The following is a 25879-nucleotide window of genomic DNA, read 5'->3' as shown; positions in this document are numbered from 1 at the left end:
TATCGGCTCCAGTTCCGGTGAAGGCTCCAAGTGTTTTAAACCGGATCCAGGAGCCGGCTCCGAATTAAAGGATACAATAGTTTTATGGCAATTTTTTATGTCTAAGCTTTGGGAGCGTCCATAAATTACGTGAGGCGTTTAGGGGAGGGAGGGGGTCGAGCTGAATCTCACCCAATCTCACGTGGAGGAGGGGGGGGGGGTTTCGGCAAATATCACGTAATTTTTTTCCGCAAGAAACAGTGTAAAATTGCGATAAAACTGGGTTAAATTAAGTAATTCAACCCTCGCACACCTTCATCAGCATGCCCTATGACCTCTAGTGCCGTAGTGTACGTGCTGATCTGAAAAAGAGATGCTGCAGTACATGCGGTATCTACTTTTCATCCATCACAAGGGCTGCGGAGCACCGGAGTGCGGTCCACAGAGCACTTCCGGCACCAGCGCGCAAAGTGTGACCTTCACGGATTGTCACACGCTGAGTTACCGAGCTTCTGTGTGCAAGCGACAACGGTTTAAAGTAACTAAATCAGAGTGAGGTTGAAGGATCAGATGATTTATTTTACTGAAAATCACACATGAGTCCCCGTGGACCTAATTAGAATGAATATTCTTTTACGAATTTTAGTCGCTCCTTAATACTTAAAATTGAAGTATTTTATTGTTCGATTTTCTCACTGTGATTCTAGACTACGTTCTGTCTAAAATACTAGTCTTAACTAGTCTTAAATATAAATTATTAATAAAATTATGTTTTTTGTAAATAAATCCAACGCATTCAAACACAGATTAAATCTCACGACATATCTCCAAGGGGGGGGGGGGGGTCGAAAAATAACCAAAATCTCCTCACGTAATTAATGGACGCTCCCTATTTTGTTATGAATTTACGAGTCCTAGCAGTAGCAGTGGTACACTCCACTGATAACTTGGTAAATACCAATTATTTAAGTCCTAGCAGTAGCAGTGGTACATTCCACTGGTAACTTTGTTATCTATCTTGTGTAAAAATAAAATAAAATGTTTTTATTAGTATTGATGAATGATGATGTTGTGAAGTTTATTTAACGCTTCGATTAGCTTTTGAAACACAATAGTGTATTCTTTCACAGAGACATTAGTGTTATCTTAATATATACATGCGCTTAAAAAAATAATTAGTGCAATCGGAGCCGACTCCGGAGCCGGCTCCGGTTCTAGGATTTTGCATCCGGCTCCGGCTCCGGCTTTTTACTGGAGCCGAGTTTCGGCTCTGGCTCCGGCTCCGAGGATGTGCGGAGCACTAGCTTAATGACAGTCGGGTAGTTTCCGTTTCCCCTTAGACTTAAAGTCTCGTAGCTTTGTACGTAACAGATTTTAACTACATAGCGACCTCTTAATGGTATTTTAGAAACGCTTGTCCACGCCCTTAACGCGATTTCCATTATACTCGCTACGAGTGACATTCCATTTGCTGGGCGATTTGGGGCTCGAGATCTTCGAAGAAGCAGTGGCGTCGCTATGGGGTGCGGGGGTGTGGGGTTGCGGACCGTCTTGGGTGTTAACCTCAAAGAGTGCCAAGAGGGGTGACGCTCTTGGCCCTTGAAGGATCTGACGACAGAATAAAATCATGCCTCGCTCAATGTGCGAGAGTGACACTCTAAATTTCCGCAATGGGTGACACTTACCTTAGCTACGCCACTGCGAAGTAGATCCGCATGTTTGGATCTATCAAAATAGAACGTACCAATCTTCCTCGTCCATAAATTGGGCATTCGCTGCTATCGCACTCAAAAAGATAAATATGAAAGTGGTACATTAAACGATAGGAGATATTCTCCGCTTGAACACTTCGTAGTTGCTTTCCCAATTTGGGCCATTGGAACCCATAAGGTGGACATTCTCTATCCCTCATGCTTTTGACAATAGAAAGGTAAATAGTACAGCAATTTAATTGCTCCTTCGTAGTCGCTGTATGTATTTAGTTCGTGGGTCTTTTTGGGTACTTGGGACCCCAAAAAGTTCGACCAAAAAAACTAAGATAATTGCCCAGTTTCTGAAGGTACCCTTCAACCGAGCAACGTATCCGTATAAGGGGCGTCTTTGAATTCTTGTTCAGGGTTCGTACACGATAGGGAAAACCTGGATAAGTTGAAAATAGGCCCAAAAAGTCTGGGAAATGTCAGGGAATTTTTAATTGAATCCATAAAGTAAGAGAATTTACTTTCTGAAAATTGTAAACTCGTCGATTCCCTGATTCCTTAATGTACATCGCGTAGATGTCCTAAATTCTTGCCTTGGAACTAAACGAATTTCGTAGGTTTATAGACAAATCCTAGTTTTTGTGTATATAAAATATTCGAGATACTATGAAGGTATCCGTGGTGCTCTTAGATGTAATAGAAAACGTTCAGGAATTTTATTTAAAATGGTCTATATTATACTACTAACCGACCGCGACCTCAAATTATACCGATATGGAGATCGGGTCTATTAAAAATGTGTTCTCGATTTGGATAAAAGTAAACAAAAGCGATACCATTTTTTCTTTTGTACATGTAGATAATACATTACCAATAAAAAAATTCAAATTGTTTTAAATTTATCCAGTCGTGAATTTTTTTCTCAAATGAATTCGCCTATTGTTTATTTAAGATTTGGATATATTTATACTTAATATACGTTTTTGAAGGTTTGAGTTCGTTAAAAGAAAAAAAAGCTGATTTAGACCTTTATTCCGTGAATAACTATTTCTTAAAAAACATAAACCCTAAAACATATAAACAACATTTTCTTTATGAACAGCGAAATATTATTCAGATAAATAATTGTTTAAAAATATAAATTTTAAAGAAATGCATTTATTCACTAGTAAACGAATTCTATTTTCTTCAAATAAACAATCGTCATTTGGATATAGTAGGCCTTATCCATTGGATAAAAGTTGTAGGAATTCCGAGCCCTACGTCCGCCGCGCTTCCCAATAAAATTTCGCTACGCTGCCACTTGGTGGCGCTATTTTTCTGATGCACGGAGAGTATAGCTCTTTAAAGGCATTAAAAGTCGCTACATGTGTAGCTAACTGGGGTGGTGTCTTGGGTATTAGCCTAGCTGATTATTATTATTGTTATGATTTAAGAAAAGAACATTTGGAGATATTATTTTAATAGCACCAATTAAGTCATAAATAAGTAAAAAAGCCGTAGATTAATTACGGCTCAAAAAACTATCTGAAATAACGTTGAATCATTTCACCAGAGCGGGAGCTTCAAAGCAGAAAACAACAGCGCTGTCCCCAGTTACGTTGAATCTTGCCATCGTCATAAGCTACAAAAGAAAAGAGTGACATTTTATCGTTATCGAGATTTTTCATTAAACCATAAGTAACATAAAAAATATAAGTATGACATTTCCTATTATTTTCATCCTAATATTCTTTCCGAAACTTTTTTCGACACTGACACCTCGGAGCAACAAACACAAGGAGAACGCAGCTGGCCTTTAAACACGCTACTGCAGTGTTGTGTACAAATTTGATTGGCCGAACCTTTACGCGGATCGTTTTACGGAAAGGGGGAAGAGAATTTGGGAATTTTGCCCTTTCAACGGCAGCTAAAGCGTCTAACTAATGAAAATTGTACACAAGAAAATGCATGACTTTTGACGGGTTGCGTTCTCCTTGTTTTTGGTTCTGTGGTTGTTGCTCCTAGCCGACACTCTCTCCTATAGCTCCGACTTGGATTCGAAACCCAACGTAGTAGAATATTAGACCCATTATTTTTCGGATAGGTAGTAAGGGGGTCCCTTATGTATTTCGGGCCCTTTAGAATTTTTTTTTCGAAAAGCTAGCAAAATATTGCGATTTTTCCTCATAATTTATAATTTTATGCTATATGTAACCTGTAAAGTGTAAACACTGCGTTCGCAGTTTCTTGGAATTAGGGAAAAGCTTTTTCCAAAAGAGCCCTAGCTCTATTTGTCATTGGGTGTATAAATGTTTTTTTAATTTGCGTTAGTATCGGGCGGGATTGAAACCCGAGACCTCCTGCTCGACCGGTGAGCGTTCTACCACAGAACCATGGATACATGTTACGCTTATCGGAAAATTAGAAACTGTTCCGAGGAGAGGTTTATTTTGGCTTGCCAACTTGTTTAATTCCCCATCGACTTTATAGTTTCGCCTATTGCTTACAGTGAAACAAAATTTTAGAGCGAAGTGGTTTTGTATGAAAAAACTATCAACAAAAATGGAAATCAGAAAAATATCGACATAAAAATGGTTTTTTGTTTAGTTTTTGGAAAATATTTAGACTGTTTGTGCCATCTGATTAGCGTTCGGGAAATTCAAAGTCAGCCTCTAACGGCGTTACAAATTGATGTAGGTCTGTTGCGTAAACATTTATCATCGTGTTGTGGTAGTAAACAGGAATCCATACCTCTACTTGGAATGTTTCTCGCGGCAGATTTTCGTCTCAATGTGGCTGACGTTTTTTTTGACGTCACTATGTTATCTTAATTTAATTTCGTTTTTCACTCGAATATCTATTTGCTCAGAGTTTCACGACTTTATATTTGCTCAAAGACCTATTGGTACGAGCTATTTGTAAGTTTTTAAATTTCTGTAAATTTGTTTAGGGTTTACCTTTTTTATCCGTTTTCATAATGGACTAATCTACCTATTCGCTAATTTTATAACTTAACAAACAACAACGTGAGAGAGGAATGCACGCAAAGATGATTTTTTATCTCGTAGGCGGGGCCAAAGCCGTCAGAGTGATCTTACCAAACGCGATACAGCAGGATAAGCATTCCAAGTAGAGGTGTGGATTCCTGTAGTAAACAATCAAAACAAAATTTAAATAATATCTTACTGAGGGAGACGAAGCTGGTACCGTAAGTACTATTCGAAGTATTTGATTCGTGTTGTATTGTATCGGGCAACTGATTCCTTTGCCTTCGCAAGCGTCCGAACCTTGTTCCATTCCTGGAAATGAGTGGTCGATTCCAAAGATTTCGGCCGTCACTCTCAAAGTCAGTTTGGAAGATACTTGATCTGTTGGGAAAATTTGCATTCTTTTATCTTACGCTGCATTTATAATATAACCAGAAGTGTATAATTTATCTGTTACGAAGAGGTAGCCGTCCCTAATGTTATTTTCTTGAAACATGTACCTGCGCAAGCTCCCGCTGATATTTCAAAAGTCGTTTTAGATTAACAAAAAAATGATGCTATAATATATATTATTCGAACTTTCCAAAACAATTATAGACTAAAACACGAAGTATACAAAAGTAAATATACACAGAAAAAAGATTACATGTTACATAAATGAAATAACACGCGGTAAATTTTGGAAGCGTGATGAGGTGTACAAATCTACGTTTTGGCAATTTGGCGTACACTGTTAAAAAATAAGGTGCATTTTGGTACCGACTAAGGTATTTTATGTTGCTTCCCCAGACGAACCTTTAAAGGTATCAAATAATGCCTCTTTAAGGAGGTGCTATAAGGTACGTCTTGATGAAGGTATTTATTAAAACCTCCTTAATCCTAAAGGTACTGTACCATACTTAAATGGGTATTTGTAAAAGGCTTTAAAAGTCGGTCGATGACCTAGGCCTAAGGTGGTGCCTTGGGTATTAGCCTAGCTGATTATTATTATACCAAGAATGGTTCCCATTGGTACTTATAATTTTGTGTAGGTACTAAATAGAACCTAAACGGGTGTTATTTTATACCAAGAATGGTTCCCATTTGTACTTATAATTTTATGAAGGTACTTAAAAGTACCTTAATGGGTGTTAGATTATACCAAGAATTCATTGTGGTAACAAAGAATTTTGGATACGAAAATATTTTCAACATGAATTATATTAATTAGCTTAGAAATATAACTAATGATGTATTTCAAAAAGTATGAAATGAAGTAAATAATTTAAAATTATATATTTATTTCAGACCCCCGAATAGGCGAAACTATAAAGTAAATTTGGTCATAACCAACTTGTTAAAATGGGAAAACGAAATCACGTGACAACCATATCACAGCCAACATGCATTCGGTAACTCTTGTTCATAGTTGGCCGTGCGACGGAAAATAAAAATATATTCCTTTCAGATACTGCAGACAGCAAATTAATTTTAACCTTTCTATTAAGATGGTTTAAATAATAATAATAATACTTTAAATTAGATAATTTAGATTTTATTAATCAAAATTTAAACCGCCATTAGCAAAATAAAATGAATAGTGGTTCGTATTTCTTAGGATAGATGGCGCTTCAGTTCTCCACAAAAAGTCACGTGACTACCATCTTTTCAGCCCCCCTAGACTTTATAGTTTCGCCTATTGTTGCATTTAATTTAAAAAAGGCGAAATATTTTCACCTAGAAAACAAAGCGAAATGGTGCTGCCATCTGAAATACAGATTTCAAAAAAATGATAAGATAGTATCACTGTCGCCATCTCTTAGTAAATATACAAAATTGATAGATAAGAAAAATTATGTGCAACACTGAGTTACGACTAATTATTGTGAAAGAAACTTTTGGTTACCAAAACAATTTATATATTTATAAAATTGATGGTTTCGTACCACCTCAGGTGATAAAACTCAAAAAGGATTCGTTAAATGCCATAAATGTACAACATCAAGAGTTCAAACCCAAAACGTTTTCCGTAAATACCTTTAATGGTAAGAAATACCTTTACCGTATCTCTTAATACCTGTGCCGATTAAACAACGCAAGAGTACCTTTCAAGGTACTATTCAATACCACGATATAGTTGTAAATACCTTTCCGGTATCACTTAATACCTGCGCGGATAATAAAACACAGGAGTACCTTTCAAGGTACTATTAAATACCACGATATAGTTGTAAATACCTTACCGGTATCACTTAATACCTGCGCGGATAATAAAACGAAGGAGTACCTTTCAAGGTACTATTAAATACCATGGGGTCTTTTTAGGTACCTTAACAATACCTTTATTTTTTACAGTGTATACGGATACATATCTCGTAAGAGCTACCTTATATACTTCTGATATAATCCGGCAATTACCCACATATGTATACATCTGGAATAACTAAGATTTTAATTAATAAGGCTACTTTACTACCGTGATAATGATGGTGTTGAAGAAACGAAAGGCGTGTATTTTCAAATTAATTGACCCCGGAACAAAAGGAAGGCGAACACTTGGTAAATAGGGGAAAATAGAGGTAATAAATCAAGGCACGTAACCAGAAATGTTTGCTAGACGGGCAGTAGCTTTCTACAAGTTGGTAAACGTCTATTTATACAGGGTGTTTCAAAATGTTATGCAAAAATTTAAGGAGTTGTAGGGTGTGAGTTGAGAAGTATGCTTGTTATTCCCCATTTTCCTACGATGAATTAAAAGAGCGCCAGAGAGCTTCAAAGTGTGGCTTACTAGCCCCTGAAAGTAGGCTGCAACCAGCGAAAATCCAAGCAGCAGGGACTTTAAATACTGTTTAAGTTACCTTTTTTCGCTGGTTACCTCGATTTGTTTACAAAGTCCTTTTTTACCTATAACACGAACCCAAACCTTAATGTTCGCGTTTCCCTGCTGCTTGGTTTTATTTGAAGCTCTCTAGCGCTCTTTTAACTCATCGTAAGAAAATAGGGAAAAAACAGGCATACTTCCCAACTCATCCCCTACAACTGCTTCAAATTTTTGCATAATCTATTGAAACACCCTGTATATGGGAATTATGAAATTATTTTAGAGTTCTATGTGAATCACCGTTATCACCCCGCATTCCTTTGGATATTCCAAATGTAATACCATATGTAACATAATTACTCATAAGGCTCATTTAAATATTTAATACAGAGTTGTTAAACAGAGGCACACTTATGAGTAATTATGTTACATATGGTAATACGTATAATTTACTAGTATTAGTGGGGTGGCGAAGTGGTTAGCACTTTCGCCTCGCAGCAAGAAGAGCTGGGTTTGATTCCAGCTTGCGGATACACTGGGTGAAACTCGGAACCACTCCTTCCGCGTAGAGTTTGCAAGTTCTCTCCCCACTGGTTTAAGGGGTTTTCCTCCGAGTTCTTCGGTTTCCCCTTTCCATAACAACACGTATAGGTTAACGCTGATAGTGAGCGTAGGGAGCTGTTTCCACCACCCTCCTACGCATTGTAACTCGACCACCTGTAAGGCATTAGAAGTCACTAAAATACTTGGGCCTAAAGTGATGCCTTGGGTATTAGCCTATCTGATTATGATAAAAAAAAGTAATGAAATGATTAAAACTCACTGGCTTGAAACACAACTTCAACCGTGGTCTCACGTCCTTTTTGGAATGTGCAAGGCTCTTCTTTGCACGTCGAAGAGTGAACGGATTTCACTTCGCCACCTTGAATGCCCAAAATAACAACTTCATTTGAACGGAAGAATGTAGCATTTCTATTGTTGTATGATCAAAGTAGGACCAAAAACTATCTACGATAACCGTGCTGCCACGATCTTATACTTCTTAAATTGGAAACGCCCCAGAAAAACGTTTGTTGCGCCATCTCATCTGGACATTGCAAAAGTGGGATATTTTCCCCAGATCTCATTGAAGAGTGAAAAATTTTAAGATACATTTTTAATACTGACTGAAGTATTATAATTTATAATTATACAATTATAATATTAACAAAAAATAATAATAATAAATAATATATTATAAATTATAGACTAAATTGTCCACGACTATATGATAATTTAGACACTAGGGGGCGCCAGTCAATTCTCTGAGTTTGGGAAATTTAACTTAATGGTACCAGAATTAGAAATTTTTATTGTTGCGTTCTTCGTAGGACAGAAAAAACGTTTTGATCTAACATTTGAAGAAATAGTAAAATCTTATTTAGGTTTTAGTACCAAAATAAGTACAATGTATGATGGTCAATTTTCTTTTTGTGATGACGTTACTCCGTTACTAGCTCTAAGTAAAATATTCCCCAAAGTGACAAACTTATGGAACAATATTATGGTTAAACGAATAAACCAATGAGTTTCCTTATATATTGACCAATTTAATTAAGTTTCGGTACTAGATTTAATGATCGGGATAAATTTCATACAATTAAACCTGTAGTCACGCTAAACGTCAAATAAATTTATATCCTCTGTTTCAAAAGCTAAAATAAAAATTTGGTTTTAAATGAAAGCATATAAAATTCTAAAATTACGAAACTAAACTCGAAATTGTAAAGCACAAGAGTGGGTTAAGAAGTCTATCGATCATAAAATAAATCGTACGATGTATTAAATTTATGTAATTCGTATTTTAAAACATCCAGAGGAATTGTCCCTTTAATAATTCTCTTTATACAGTAACGTGGCGTTCTTGTTTAATGGTTTCTCTTACGTCACAGTCTCTTACTTTTACAAGTCTACGAGTGCGCCTTACAGTCGCTAGATGAATTTAGGTTTTTGTAGCGCGCGTGCAAATTGCTCGTGCTAAGAATATACTAATAATAAAGCTGGATCTTGTGACGTAAGAAATACATTTTGACAAGTTGGGCGAGACCACTTTTTATTTTATAAAATCAACTAATGATAACAGCGCATGATAAAAACTTCGAAATAGAGATACGAATAAATTATTCCTAGTCATAGTATTTATAATCTTCTAAATTACTTAATGCGCTTATAAAGTGCAAAGTATAGCAAGATAAATGCTTAAATGCTTTTTATATTCTTTGAGTTCCATAAATAAATAAATTCCATTTATGAGCAGTAAAATAACGAAGGAACATTCCATGTGAAATCACTCACATTTCAGTGATGTCACCATGGGTTCAGCGATTTGTTCAAATATATTACACATTTATGTTTCTCATCGAAACCAACATTTCTGAATTGTGAGTGGTACCATAATTTATCTATGAAACCAAATTTTCATCTTAAGTTGATTTCAATGGTGGGAATGCGGTAATCGGTCATGTGTGCAATTTGAAAAACAAATCGCTTCCCTCATTAAGAATTCACGTGGAATGACACCAAATTGGTTTCTGTTGCACACGGTCGAATTAACACAAATGTACTCCGAGAATTAGATCTAGTTTTATTTAAGTCTTACTTTTCAAGTGCTTAAGAATAATTAGAAGAATTTGCAACTCAACTTGATCAGTCAAAGTTTTATTATTAAAACTGGTTTCAAGCGATAGTGTATGTATTTAAATAAAATTCTTAAAGAAACTTACCGCCGCATGGATTGAATTTGATAAAACGTTGGGCATCCGCGAGTGTAAGGCAAACGACGAACAGAATGGTTAAGGCGAATTTCCCGCAAACTGCGCTCATTATGATTATTTAGTTCAAGTTAAAGTCGGTCAGTAAAGAGAAGAAAATGAGGGTGAAAAGTAACGGGTGTTTTTAACTCTTCGTGGACGCGCTGTAGTGTTTCGAAACGCAGATCCTTTATATTTTGATATTCCGTTGACAATGACGATAAGAGGTACTCCACAACTAATAAACATTACTGAAAAGCGACTCGATGTCGCCCTCGTAACGTCGCTATCAGCGCGAAAAGCTTATCGGAAATTAATAGCTTCTATTGTATTGACTCGAAAGCTATACGGTGTCGCCAGTTTAAAATCACGTAATACCGTTCCGTGTTTGTTATTTTGGCGCCCAGACGGCCCGAGTCGTGATACTGTCAGTCTGCTAGTCTTGTAGGCGTCCTGCTCAAGGGTTGAGCACACTTCATCGAAAAATCGAAGGATCCACCAATAACAATTCGAAATATTTTTAGTTTCCCAGGAACTTTCTTGTTCCATACTATGACGCAAATATTCAAATCTCCCCCTTTTTAGTGATAAGGTTTGACTGGAATACTGTTAGGCAGATGAACAGTGCTAGAATAAACTGGATAGTGCTAGGGGATTAACATTATCCCCGATTTCGTTAACAGCAATAGGAAGATTTCTGTGGAAACGCTCATGAAGCGATTACCAACTTGGTGGAAAGGCTCAAAAGCAATCTAATACGATAGCCTTATTTTAATATAAAAATGATCACGTCCCTGAAAGCTACCCTAGCTACTCATTCAAAGGTTTAATTTATTCTAAAAATGATAACAAATTACAATTTTTATTTTTATTTTTAATGAAGAATTATGACATTTAACTTCTCCTTAAATGAAATATACATGTATTCTACATTGAAAAATTGTACGCAATAGGAGATAAGACTTTTAACGTAACTAGCGCTAGTTAGAACTATCTTATGTTAAAGGGTTTCAGTATGATTTGGAAACTTCAGCCGTGCTTAGGTCCTTATGATAAAGGGTCACACTATTATTTGGAAACTTCAGCCGTAGTTAGGTCCTTATGATAAAGGGTCACACTATTATTTGGAAACTTCAGCCGTAGTTAGGTCCTTATGAGAAAGGGTCACACTATTATTTGAAAACTTCAGCCGTAGTTAGGTCCTTATGAGAAAGGGTCACACTATTATTTGGAAACTTCAGCCGTACTTAGGTCCTTATGATAAAGGGTCACACTATTATTTGGAAACTTCAGCCTACTTCGGTCCTTATGATAAAGGGTCACACTATTATTTGAAAACTTCAGCCGTACTTCGGTCCTTATGATAAAGGGTCACACTATTATTTGGAAACTTCAGCCGTACTTCGGTCCTTATGATAAAGGGTCACACTATTATTTGAAAACTTCAGCCGTAGTTAGGTCCTTATGAGAAAGGGTCACACTATTATTTGGAAACTTCAGCCGTAGTTAGGTCCTTATGATAAAGGGTCACACTATTATTTGGAAACTTCAGCCGTAGTTAGGTCCTTATGATAAAGGGTCACACTATTATTTGAAAACTTCAGCCGTGCTTAGGTCCTTATGATAAAGGGTCACACTATTATTTGGAAACTTCAGCCGTAGTTAGGTCCTTATGATAAAGGGTCACACTATTATTTGGAAACTTCAGCCGTAGTTAGGTCCTTATGATAAAGGGTCACACTATTATTTGGAAACTTCAGCCGTACTTAGGTCCTTATGATAAAGGGTCACACTATTATTTGGAAACTTCAGCCGTGCTTAGGTCCTTATGATAAAGGGTCACACTATTATTTGGAAACTTCAGCCGTACTTCGGTCCTTATGATAAAGGGTCACACTATTATTTGAAAACTTCAGCCGTAGTTAGGTCCTTATGATAAAGGGTCACACTATTATTTGGAAACTTCAGCCGTACTTCGGTCCTCATGATAAAGGGTCACACTATTATTTGAAAACTTCAGCCGTACTTCGGTCCTTATGATAAAGGGTCACACTATTATTTGGAAACTTCAGCCGTACTTCGGTCCTTATGATAAAGGGTCACACTATTATTTGAAAACTTCAGCCGTAGTTAGGTCCTTATAAGAAAGGGTCACACTATTATTTGGAAACTTCAGCCGTAGTTAGGTCCTTATGAGAAAGGGTCACACTATTATTTGGAAACTTCAGCCGTCCTTAGGTCCTTATGATAAAGGGTCACACTATTATTTGGAAACTTCAGCCGTACTTCGGTCCTTATGATAAAGGGTCACACTATTATTTGAAAACTTCAGCCGTACTTCGGTCCTTATGATAAAGGGTCACACTATTATTTGGAAACTTCAGCCGTAGTTAGGTCCTTATGATAAAGGGTCACACTATTATTTGGAAACTTCAGCCGTAGTTAGGTCCTTATGAGAAAGGGTCACACTATTATTTGGAAACTTCAGCCGTACTTAGGTCCTTATGATAAAGGGTCACACTATTATTTGAAAACTTCAGCCGTAGTTAGGTCCTTATGATAAAGGGTCACACTATTATTTGGAAACTTCAGCCGTACTTAGGTCCTTATGATAAAGGGTCACACTATTATTTGGAAACTTCAGCCGTACTTAGGTCCTTATGATAAAGGGTCACACTATTATTTGAAAACTTCAGCCGTAGTTAGGTCCTTATGAGAAAGGGTCACACTATTATTTGGAAACTTCAGCCGTAGTTAGGTCCTTATGATAAAGGGTCACACTATTATTTGGAAACTTCAGCCGTACTTAGGTCCTTATGATAAAGGGTCACACTATTATTTGGAAACTTCAGCCGTACTTAGGTCCTTATGATAAAGGGTCACACTATTATTTGAAAACTTCAGCCGTAGTTAGGTCCTTATGAGAAAGGGTCACACTATTATTTGGAAACTTCAGCCGTAGTTAGGTCCTTATGATAAAGGGTCACACTATTATTTGAAAACTTCAGCCGTACTTAGGTCCTTATGATAAAGGGTCACACTATTATTTGGAAACTTCAGCCGTGCTTAGGTCCTTATGATAAAGGGTCACACTATTATTTGGAAACTTCAGCCGTACTTCGGTCCTTATGATAAAGGGTCACACTATTATTTGAAAACTTCAGCCGTAGTTAGGTCCTTATGATAAAGGGTCACACTATTATTTGGAAACTTCAGCCGTACTTCGGTCCTCATGATAAAGGGTCACACTATTATTTGAAAACTTCAGTCGTACTTCGGTCCTTATGATAAAGGGTCACACTATTATTTGGAAACTTCAGCCGTACTTCGGTCCTTATGATAAAGGGTCACACTATTATTTGAAAACTTCAGCCGTAGTTAGGTCCTTATAAGAAAGGGTCACACTATTATTTGGAAACTTCAGCCGTACTTCGGTCCTTATGATAAAGGGTCACACTATTATTTGAAAACTTCAGCCGTAGTTAGGTCCTTATGATAAAGGGTCACACTATTATTTGGAAACTTCAGCCGTAGTTAGGTCCTTATGAGAAAGGGTCACACTATTATTTGAAAACTTTTGACCCGAATTGCAAGTGGCATCTCCATGTGATCAGGGTCCTACTTAGGTCTTTAGCGACCCTGGGCGAAAATGATTTTAGCGGCCATATTAATGTATGATTTTTAGTTTACGAAAAAAATAGAAAGTCTAATGACTTATCGTTTTATTTATATTCAGGTAGATCAGAACACACTAAGTAAATACATGAAGGTTTGACGAAACTATACATAGGTTAAATAGAAACATAATATACTATGCATAGAAGTTCCAATAAACAAAGGGTAAATCAAGTAAAATGACACCAGGACCATGCTAGATTGGCCTGTTTACGTTTTGTATATTTGGAACGAAGATATATTAATTATGTTTCCTTAACATGTTCAACACCACATAAGCACGGTCCTCCACGTGATAGCTGATCCGGCCAATCAAATTCTGGAGACTAGCGCTAGGAATTACTGAAATTCAATCGAAATTTTGTCATTTTAAACCATGTGGCAAAATTATTAAATTAGGTACTTCACTATAAATATGGAAAATACTCCCTTTAAGAATTTGTAAGCTATAGTGCTTATGGTTAAAAAAGCTCATACCTATATTGGTTGTTGTATTTATTTGGTTGGAAATTTATACTCTGCTTTAGCATTAGTAATTTATAATGCTTATTGTTCAAAACGATCATACTCGTAAATATTGAATATATGCTTGAAATATGGAACTTTTACTCTGTTTAAGCACAAGTAATTTATAGTAATTATTGTTCAAAATGTTCATACGTGGAAGGTATTTTAAATTTTTGAACTTTCAATGTAAGTAATTCAGAGCACAATACGTTTCATATCAAAGCTCTATAATATAATCTACATGTACAGATTTAAAAATCACACAAATCTAAATTTATCAAACGGTGTTGATTTCGTCTGTTGGGTTGCTGGACGACTACATTGCGATATCGTCTACCTATATTTTACTAATTAAGACTATACATTAAAACATTATGTTTTAGTAAGGCCAGTGGTGAAGCTAGACCCTTGAGTTTGCCGCCCGACTCATATATACACCAGCTTTCAGTCTCTCTCTCATCTACCTATTTCCACGGGTCACGGTGTGCGATAACTGGTGGCTTTAGCGGGGAGTCGGGGTCTGGCTTTTGTAACCCATAAGGGCGGTGGCACACTGGGATATATTAGCCCTACTCAAATGGTCCTACCTCCACCTCCGACTTCAGTCAGGTAGGGACCAAAAATTGGGTTTCGGCTCAGGCTAATGGACAGGGTCTAGACATCCGTGCCGCTTCGGAGGAACTGGTAGGCTGTTGTGGTGCGGAAGGTCTCCGTATGAGGTGCTGTGACATTGGTTTCCGGCCTTTTGGAGCACACCGGGATATCCGGTGCCAGCTGTACCGGGATACTTGGGTTGCAGTTTGCTCGTCGTTCCCCTTTAGGAGCCTTTTCTGAAGAGCTTGGCATTCTACCTACGTGGGTAGGGTGTCGGCTAGAGATGCTAGAGCATCCACTCTCTGTCCCGCAGCGAAGTGGGGGCTGGTCGCCCCATTGCTGCGTCTTTTGGCGGGATGAATGTCTTGCATCGAGGGTGTGACCGTGCTTTAGTCAAATTCGACCGAAATCCCATTCGACCGAAGGCGGTTTTTGAGGTGTCCCATTCGACCGAACGCTGCTATATAAATTGGCTTTTGCTATGTCAAAGAAATACGCTGAAATGAACTTAAGGTATGCAACCGCAATCAAAAACTACTACAAAGACCGCGAGAATCCTTTGAAATCTCAAAATGAAGTAGCACTCTCCCTACTAGATGCAGTAGCTTTGAATTTAGCTATGCCATTTTAATATCTTTGTACTATGCATTTATTTGAAAATAAAATGGAATGAGCATGAATTATATTTTTATCTTCACCTAGTCAAGAAAAGTAACTGAACCAAAACTGAAATAGTAAACTTAACCAACTCTAACCTAACCTAACCTAACCTAACCTAACCTAAACATGGATCTTCGATAGTACATACCTTATAAATAAAATACCAAATCACCCCGCCAATTGGGCTACATGTTGTTATTTTTGCGAAACTATTATCATTTCTAGATCTGAATTATGCTAGAAACTAGAACGTTTAGATCGTGGTTCCATCTCTTGAACATACAAGTGGTCATTTAAGTTTGTAAATAGATGTTCCTTATCAAAAATACTTTTTAACTTTCAAAAACACCAGTGCGGGGCTCTATGAGGTACTTGAATAGCACATAAAGTTTAACCTTCATTTTATAGGTATGAAATCTACTTGGCTTTTTTATTTTTTAAATATTTTTCATTTGAAATTTCATGGAACATAAATGAACAAAGAATTTGGTAATTTGACTTTTCAACTTCTAATTTTTTTCAGGAATTCGAAGCTTTTTGTGTGGTTAATATGCTGAGTCACTCTTAAAGTGCTGCTTTGTGCGATTTTCGCTTCGATTGATAAAGCAGCCACTTTCATATGTTGGAAAATTTCCGCCACTGTTGACGAAAATACCTCTTCAAATTCACAAGGTTCTCCTCTAGAATCATCTTCTTTTTGCGTCGGCTTGATGTCTTTGAAACTCTTTATTATCTTATCACAGCGAAACACTTTTTGTTAGTTAGTCGCAGTTTCTTTTGAATATAATTTGCCTTTTTTTGTTTGACTTTCAAGCAGTCTTCTAAGTTTTTAAAATTTCTCTGTTCAAAAATATTGTTTTGAATTAATATTTTTGTTTACCATTTTATTGTATAACCTTTTTTTATCATCAAAGTGCTATTTGTAATAAAATGATCTAATTCCATTGAATAAATTGTTTTCCAAAAACTGGCGACTCTAAAAAATAGATAAATAATGCTAATCAGCGTAGGACCGGTAGTGGCTAGCCGTTCTTGCCACGCGAACCAACAGCTTCCTACACTAACTATTACCTTTAACCGCAACATGTTTTTAGAGAAGTAGGAACCGAAGAACTAGTGGAGGAAGAACTTGCAAACTCAATGCGGAATGAGTGGTTCCGAATTTTCACCCTGTAATACAAGCTGGGATCGAACCCACCTCCTCTTGCTGCGAGGTGAAAGTGGTAACCATTCCGCCACTTACTCCTTACTTCCATTTAATAAAATTCCATTGTTTCGGTCAGTAGTTCATTAGCGTCTCCTCGCTTTCTAATTTTAAAACATATTAATGCTTTTTTTTAAAATAGAGCTAATACCCAAGGCACCACCTTCGACCACATAAGCAATGTTGCTTGTGCGTGATCAAGTAATAGGTGGCCGGGTTGCTAATCAGTTTCTCGATTTCATTCTGTAAACTTTCGTCACGAATAGAATCTAGTGTGGTATAGAGTCGTCAGTTGTAAATTCTATGTGTTGTTGGTTTTCTTCACAAGTCCGAATTGTTTGCTCTCATGTTTCGTGACAAAGATGAGAGCTTGACTGAACCTTCTTCCTGATGTTTAGGCAGACGCTAATGTAGGTTTTCTAAAATTATTGGCTAATTAATAATTTAAATGGCATTTACTAAATCTACAACTTTTCATTTTATTTGGGGGGTACACAAATCAATTTTAAGGGGCCCTGCTAGATATAATTTGTAGGGCTCCAAGCCAGGGAATTTGATCTATTGTAAAATTTGTACAAGTTTAAAATGAGGCCCAATTTGGATTGAAAAAATATCAGCCTATTAGTTTAAAATTTATTTTTAGTAATCTTTAAAACCTTTAACATTTTAAAGCCAATAATAAACGAATTATGTGAAAAATATGACAAAATGGTTCGGATCGATCGAAGAATGTACTTTTAATAAAACTCAAATCACCATATCTCGGCAAGATATGCTACAAGATTTAACTGTTAAAAAAAACTACTTAAAATGTTAACTTTTTACTAAAAGAATGTCTGTCGTTCAGTCCAGTTTTAAATTTAAAAATTAGTCAACGGTCCTGTTGAAGAACTTCAGATCGACTTTTTTCTCCAAAGCCAAACTTATCGCGTACTTTAAAAAATTCAAGCGTTCGTTTCCATTTCAGTATTTTCACATTCGGACTGATTGTTCGCTAGCGAGCTCTACTGGAGTTTAAGAAGCAACTTCTTCACCCTAGTGTAATCAGGATGGCGCTGATTCGACATTAAGCCTTGTTTCGTATAGAAGTTAACATACCTACTTTGCACTTTTTTAACTATCTAAATTCGGAATTTTACGCGGAACAGGACCAATTTCCTGAAGAATAGGACGAATTTCTCGAAGAGCGTTACAAATTCTGCAAGATCTACAGTGTGAGAACTAATCGGGGTTATTTAAATCCAGTTTCTAGTCAACTGTATTTTCCAAGTGACAGGCCTTCATTTTGTTTCCACTTCGCGTCGTCCTAGTGACGGCAGCCATCTAATGAATTTGAAAAAACCCGAAAAGTCTTACATTCGACGTAGTTTAAATCTACTTGCTGTTGGTCACCCGTATGGGCTGTGGACGCTTGCACGGTGCCCATTTCTAGTGGCAGGTTGGCAAAGGAACTATAAAATATTCCAAGGCTGTATAGTTTCTTGGTTAAATTTATTGAAAACATGATAATAAATTAATCAATTTTCGAATTATCCTATTTTTTCTCTCAACAATTCATAAGTTAGAGTAATTATTGTTAAAAGGGCTCCAATGGCCAGTAGAATGAAAGTACTGATCAGGTCCGGCATATCGATGTAGGCGGTGTCCACTTTGGATTCCCTGCTCTTTCGACGAACCAACGACGGACGTAGAACCTCCTCTTCCCATTTCAAAAGGCAGCCGTTTTCCCGCATATTTTCAATTCTATTTTCAAATTGAGAAAGCGATATCGTACAATTAGAACTGACTTCGTTGGGTCTTGAATTTAAAGTAGACAGGCTATGCCACCCCTTGAAAACTTTATCGAAACTTGTACCTGAGTGTAAACGTACAGTGTAGCTTTAATGCGTACAAACTACAATCCTCAAGTATCCCCGTTCACGTTTCCAAGATGGTGGCTTAACCTGTCTATTATATCGGTGTTAAATTTCAATATTTCCATTTACCCTATTGAAACTTATTTTCAACTATAGATGACAATATCTTCTTATCCTTATAGTGCTTACAGTCAGAAATTATAATAATAATAAGCTAGGCTAATATACCAAGAACCACCTCAGGCCCTAGTTATCGAGCGACTTACAATGCCATTAGTTCAGGTGGCCGGGTTACAATGGGTAGGAGGGTGGTGGAAAGCCCTTCATGACACGCGAGCCTAAAGCTCCCTTCACATACTATTACTGTTAACCTCAAGTAGTCAAGTTAGTATTCAATAGATAATTAGTAATAAAATAATTAGGTATCTAAACTAATTTTATGATATAATATATATTTATAGCGCCGAAATTAATACAATTATAGAAGTTTCCTTTAACCAGTGAATACCTCAGCGCATGTTTACATACCAGAGTGACTTACTCGTTAGAAAAATCGCATTACCTCCGGCAAGAATCGAACCGACAAAGGTTTGTAGGTTCGATTCTTGCCCGAGGTGATGTGATTTTTCTTAGTATGGAAACAGGCACTGAGGTATTCCTTGGCTAAAATAAACGTCTATAATTGTATTAATTCCTGCGTTATAAATATATATAATATCATTGTTGAAATATTTAGATAACTTACTTGTGTATTAACTAAGACCATTTACACCTGGACTGCAATGAAGGTAGGCGTTGTTGTTAGGCTAGTGTCGCCGCTACCCCAACGCCACCATCGTTATTTAGAGGCAACTCTCGTCCACAAGGGAATTCGGGCTGATAAAACGCGTTCACTTCGCACTCCTCTCCCGACAATTTACTCGGTCGCCCCGCGAATCGTGATCGTGACCAATTTTCGCCCGTTATTCACGAACCGTTCGCCTCCTAAAGAAGGGGGATCAAAACAAGTGGGCCCGGCAGTCCCAATTAATAGTTTCACACTAGCCAAGCTTTACGAACACAACGAATAGTAGTATAACCGGTAACGGAAAAATGAACAAATAAAATAAACGGTCGAAAAAAACCGCTCGAAATATGTTTGTGGGAAATATAGGGGTGACCTTTTCAAAAAATTACTCAGTGTGGTTGGGCTAAAGGGTTACAAAACAAACAGAAGCTATTTCACCACGTTTAGAGATGCACTTACGAAAACCCATTCCGCCCCCTCCCCTCCCTTCACACCTGGGGGCTCTGGGAAGGTGATAGTTCCCAAATTCCACAGAATGGCTGGGCTCCGAACAGTCGCCAACAACAGAAAGAAGCGCTCGGTGGGAGAGCCGCCATATTCCCCCCCCCCCCCCCCCCACCAGAATGGAAGCGAGAGGCAAGCGCAGAAGCGCTGTTGCGGAAACCGTGTGCGAACGAAAACGCCAAAACGCCAGAGACGGAAACACCAGATGGTCGCCGAATCCCGATTGCCCGACTTGCTAGGTTGTTGGTTGTCGAACGCGCGTGAATTTTAGGGACGAAAATCTGGTATAACTATAGGAGAATATGGCTAGCTTTCTACGGCCTTTCCCTCTCTGGTTTAAAACGCAAGCGTAGGAGGATTCTACCGAGGCGTAAGAGAACGACGTTATTGCGGACGGTGAGAATCCTACCGTGGCGTTAGAAAACGGCGTGTTTGCGAACGGCGGCGGCGGCGGCGGTGGGGATTGTAGCGGCTTCGAGAGTTTTACTCTAGCCTATACTAGGCTCGTGTAAAACTAAAAAGGGGGTTGCTGCATGTTTGTGGATTACTATCGCGGATTTTCTCCACTTGGTGGTGTTTTGTAGCGGACACTCTGAAATCGGAGTTATAACGTTGGCATTGTAGTCCAGGTGTAAATGGTCTTAGGTATTAATCAGTTTTAAATAATGCCCAGTTGATTTAATTTACTGGGATTCAGAAAACCCGCGTAGATACACCGATAAATAGTTTCGCGAAACGGCCCAATGTGAAATTCCCACCGACTACCCACTAATTAACGAAATATTCTTGTGTTATCGGTACAAGAATGTAAACCCTTCCAAGGTTGTAACTGATTTTATATAGATGGATCAATGGCGTAACCAGTCAGAAGGAGGGTATGAAAATTACAAAGGGGATTGAAAAAGGAATGAACATTTTTATACATGAAATGCTACAATACTCGGGTCTCGTTCATTCGGATTTGGGGTCATTTAGGCGAAATCCACATACCAGCCTCATTAAAAACTTATCTAAAAGTGCCAAAACTATTCTTAGCACTCTTGGATTTACATTCTCTTTGTTGAGACGTGCGAAAGGAAATGGTTTAAACCCATTTACGGATAGGCTAAGCTTGTGCTTCCAACAGATTGTCAGACAACAGTTGCGGTATCTGAACAGAGTGAATAATTATTAAATATAGAATATCAGATTATCCACATTTACATTCAGATTTATTTATAAGAGTCAAAATGCAAACCAGATACTTTAAGCCTGTACTCATCATAAACCAACAGATCTCAGATGCCTCGCAGTAATCAATTTGATTTATCCGACGACTAAATTCCTTTTGAAATTTTAACATCCGTTTATTTTATTGTTTTCAAGAAATGGTTTCGTTTTATAAAATTTGAAATCAGATTTCTGAGTGAGGGGATTAACTGATTGCTTCCATATATGTCAAAATGATGACCTAAATAAACTGATCAGTTGACCGTTGGAAGCACTAGGCTTAAAGGAGAACTGTCACCACCCTAAAATTGGTTTACACCCATTTAAACGGATAGAGGACGTCCGAAAATGGTTATACAAAATATTTCATGTTAATATTGCCAGTATTTGTTTTATTATAAGCAACTAAATTTCGTGTTTTATCCCCCCCGACTCGAGAATCTCAGAACCGCTTGGTTGAACCTACCCGCAGCGCCATCTCGTGAACGAAATATTTTCCCCCGGTTTTATCGTTTTTCGCTCGGAACTGTCGTCTGCTACGGCATTCTCCTTAGCTTTTAACCTAGTTATATTGGTAGATTGTAGTTAATCGTGTTTTAATATGCCTTACACGCACCCTTTCTCAAATTTTTGCCGCTTCATTCTTTTGGCGCTGCAAGTAAGTTCGACCGCGATTTCTGAAATTTTTGAAGCCGTTTGATGTAGGTTGCGGAAAAAGTAGCGTAACTTTTTAAATACTTTTCCAATATCTATAAAATTTCAGGGACATAATTATTAATATATTTTCTATCGTTCTTTAGAAAAACTTCCTAAATTTTGGTTTTGGTGACAGTTCTCCTTTAAATTCACAAATTGAAATGAAAAAGTGATCGACTTACACTTTGTCAAAAATTGCTTTGCATTTGAAATTTCTGCGTAATCCTATGGCGTGGTTGAAGGAGAACAGGGGTTCTTCAACTCGATGAAACTCAAAATCAGGATTTCCGAATTGATGGAGAAATAGACCGAAAGTGTGTCCACCTGTAATAAGCGCCAGCCTGTGTTCTGACAAATTTGGTAACTCTGCGTATCCCGGAATATTCCAATCGGTGATCAAAACGCTACGATACAGATCTCCATATTCCGACGTGGAAGGCTATTAGAAATAAAGGAACACGTATTCTCAGTTGTAGAAAGAAATACTTTCTAATAGATTCATCGTTTTTAATTGTTTTTTGATAAGGTACGGTTTTAATTATGTAGCAGCTATTAAAGCCTTTTTGTGGTCCAGTCGAAAAAAATCAAATGCAATTTTGCTTACATATAATAATTCACCTATTTACATGAAAGTTGGCAAACTGGTAAAATGTAATGCTTTATATATTAATATTAATTAAACATGTGCCTAAATCCTGGGCAATGAATTTTGAAAACTAAAGAGTTGTTAAAAAGTGATCGTTTTTTTATGCATTGTTTTTTATTTTGTAAATTTATTAACCTCGTTTTCCACTACTTTTTAATTAACATTTATCCTACATGTAATTGGTTTTTCGTGTAAAATTTTTGTAAGGATATTTTCAGCTACAAAAATTCAACACACTATCAAGAGAGTTTGTTCAAAAAATTCGGAGCGATAAAGAGCTCCTCTTTATTTTAGCCAACACAGTTTCAACCAGTTAGAATGTTCTGAATTATTCGTTCTATTTCGTGAAAGTTGTCTATTAGGTGGTTTTTACGCTTCATGGGGTTGAAGTTGAAGCCTGGTTTGGTTTTTAAAACCGAGCGGAAGCATTGGTTTTTTAATTTGTAAGTATGCTGATTAGCAGATAACGGCCAGGTTACTTTCAATTAGTGGTGTGCGAGTACTCGAAAATTGCGAGTACTCGTTATCGAGTCCGAGTACTCGGACTTGGACTCGGAATACGTAATTTTATTACTCGCACGGGTACCCGATTCCCACGAAAAGGGTACATAATTACTCGAAGCGGACTCGAGTAAATAGATAATTTGAAAATTACCCGGCGAGTCTAATATTACTCGGCGAGTCCATTATTACTCGGCGAGTCCATTATTACTCGGCGAGTCCATTAGTACTCGGCGAGTCCATTATTATTGGGCAAGTCCATTATTTCTCGGCGATTATTTAAACAGCGACAAATAAATTTCAGACGAATTGGCCACGATAACTTAGGACTCGAATTGAACTCGATAAAAATTAGGACTCGAATTGGACTCGTTAAAAACATTCCGGACTCGTATTGGACTCGAAAGCTTTAAACCTAATTCTTTAGGACTCGAGGACTCGATCAAGTCTTTAATATTTGGACTCGAGGACTCGCGAGTCCAAGTTTCTAAGACTCGAGACTCGACTCGAATTTCAAAAAACAGGACTCGCACACCCTTACTTTCAATGTATACCTGATTTTTAATGAAATCGGAAAACAAAGCTCCTTTGAGAAGAAGAATCCTCAATTTTCCAGAGTGGAATTGGACGGCAATCTCTTTCAGCGTGTTAATTTCGGTTTGAGTAGAAATGCTGGCGGAAGCCGTTAGAACGACGCCATAGAGCACGGACAGAGCGCACGATAAGCCCATCCAGAGAGTTACCATTGGTGAGATGGAACGTCTGTTGCTCGGTTCATTTGGCGCGACGTTAATACCTGCAGATATTGGTATTAATTTTCTAAAACCACGATGGTATTTATTTATACTTAGGGATAATGATTTGTTGACATGACTTTTAACGGTGCGCCCAATCAAAGATAATTTAGAACTCCGTACTCTAGATTCGAATTCTGAGAGCTTTCTGATTGACGGTTTTGTAACGAAGTGTCTACCCACTTCACGCACGTGACCTCCGAAAAATCGGGCTACATCGGTCGCTGTATTGTCCTATCACGGCCAGCTTTTATGACGCGCTGTTCGCGCAACAACGCGACATCAAAGCTGGCCGTGGTCTTATCTATAGTCGGTTACCATTGTAACTATGGAGCTAATTGTTTCTGACTTCCTACAGCACCCCACTCAAGGAGAACGCAACCCGTCAAAAGTCGTGTATTTTCTTGCGTAGATTTCTCATTGGCTAGACGCATTATCGCCGGCTGCCGTCGGAAGGGGAAAATTCCGAAATTGTCTTCCCCCTTTTTCATAAAACGTTCAGCGTAAAGGTTCATCCAATTAAATTTTTACACAACCCGGCGTTAGCGTGTTTAAAGGTTAGCTGCGTCCTCCTTGTGTTTGTTGCTCCTAGTTGATTACGCGCGAGGCAGTTAATTCAAATCTAGGGTACGAGGTTTATATTATCTTTGACCCAACGTGGGAAATTTTGAAGAACAGTCACCGATTAGATGGCGCCTAATACTAGGGTGTCCAGTAGTAAAAAAGAGTAAAGGGCAATAACCTTTCACCCGCTTTCCCATTGGTGGAAATAGCTTAACCAACATAGTACTTAGTGGCGTCATTTAATCGGTGGCTTCTCATTGACTCCCTAAAACCAAAGACTATATATACGCTTCACCAAATAGACTGGCGTATTCAATGGCTCAACTTGCATACGATAGCAGACGCTGGTCAAAATTTCAACCGTGCTTCAGCAGTGCTACAAGTGGCGCCTCTAACGGCAGGTCAAAGGCTTCTCCCGTGTTTCGAAAGTGTTAACAGGTTTTTTGTATGGAGACGCCTGTCTAGTAAGCGAAGCCTAAAACCTACATCTTCCGAAGCGATTGAAGCAAGTTTTTCCTCCTCTCTCTCGTACCAGGGGGTGTTAAAGTAGACCATGATAACCACGGATCATTTCAACAATGACCTACTCTCTAAGTTTAAATAAATACACTATTGCTCAAACTAAATAAATATTAGGAATTTTGAAACTTACTTTGACTCAAAAAAATTGCACTTATGATAAATACAATATATTTAACTTCGTAATCCGAGGTGAATAAACGTAACAGTACGGCAACTGTGATGCCGACAAAGGCAATGGAAATCCAAACCTGCAACATATTGCTGCTCTATATATCTACTTAATGTTACTAAAATTATGTGCTGGGATGTCGTTCACACTGATAAGTGTCGCTCTAACGAGTTTGGCTGGTTGATCTTATTTGTACCAATGGTTAAGACGTAGTTGCATGGATGCTTAAACGGAAATACAGTCGTAACAAACGTTGGGTAAATATGTCGACCCACTCTGCATAATTTTAACCTATATAAAGACCAATGTCCGGGCTTGAGCACTTCTACTTTTTCGCCAAATGTAGTCTTAAATCAGTGACGGGCAAACTCGGACCAGTTTGCCATTTGTAGCCCGCCGGGTAATTTTATTTGCCCCACATTTGTACAAAATCCCGTACACTTCAGAAGAAATCTCCGACGAAATCGAGAAATCTTAGACGAAATCGCAAAATCTTATGAAATCGCAAAATCTTATGAAATCGCGAAATCTCTAATAAAATCGCGAAATCTCTGACGAAACCGCGAAATCTCCGACGAAATCGCGAAATCTTTGACGAAATCACAGAGATTTCGAAATCCCGTACGCTTTTTTTGGGAATGTCCGACCCCTCGGCAGTACTAGTAGATTGTAGTCACAAATGAAAACCCAATGAGTTTCCGAAAAGTTAATAAAAGGTGTAGCCCACTCGATTGTTTCAGATTCTGAAATTGAC

At 37.8% G+C, this 25879-nt stretch overlaps 2 protein-coding genes across 2 annotated transcripts; both read right to left on the bottom strand.

Moving 5' to 3' along the window:
* Positions 1-3124: 3124 nt before the first annotated feature.
* Positions 3125-10624, bottom strand: LOC149943408 (mite group 2 allergen Gly d 2.02-like). The gene is made up of 4 exons (XM_090175732.1): positions 10211-10624; positions 8272-8370; positions 4848-5029; positions 3125-3303 (listed from the first exon to the last, which is right to left on the bottom strand). The coding sequence occupies exons 1-4, from the start codon at positions 10308-10310 to the stop codon at positions 3223-3225; spliced, it is 462 nt and encodes a 153-aa protein (XP_090031858.1). The 5' UTR covers positions 10311-10624; the 3' UTR covers positions 3125-3222.
* A 7725-nt stretch (positions 10625-18349) lies between these two features.
* On the bottom strand, positions 18350-25107 carry LOC149943407 (uncharacterized). Its single transcript, XM_090174932.1, has 4 exons — positions 25087-25107; positions 23631-23872; positions 22112-22368; positions 18350-18620 (listed from the first exon to the last, which is right to left on the bottom strand). Exons 2-4 carry the CDS (start codon positions 23820-23822, stop codon positions 18407-18409), a joined length of 663 nt encoding a protein of 220 aa, XP_090031058.1. The 5' UTR covers positions 23823-23872; positions 25087-25107; the 3' UTR covers positions 18350-18406.
* Between the last annotated feature and the right edge of the window lie 772 nt (positions 25108-25879).

Source organism: Leiobunum rupestre, chromosome 5, assembly GCF_980474605.1.
Source record: "Leiobunum rupestre chromosome 5, qqLeiRupe1.1.hap1, whole genome shotgun sequence".
Lineage (NCBI taxonomy): Eukaryota > Metazoa > Arthropoda > Arachnida > Opiliones > Sclerosomatidae > Leiobunum > Leiobunum rupestre.
The sequence above is the reverse complement of the archived record's forward strand: the minus strand, read 5'-3'. Positions and strand labels throughout refer to the sequence as shown.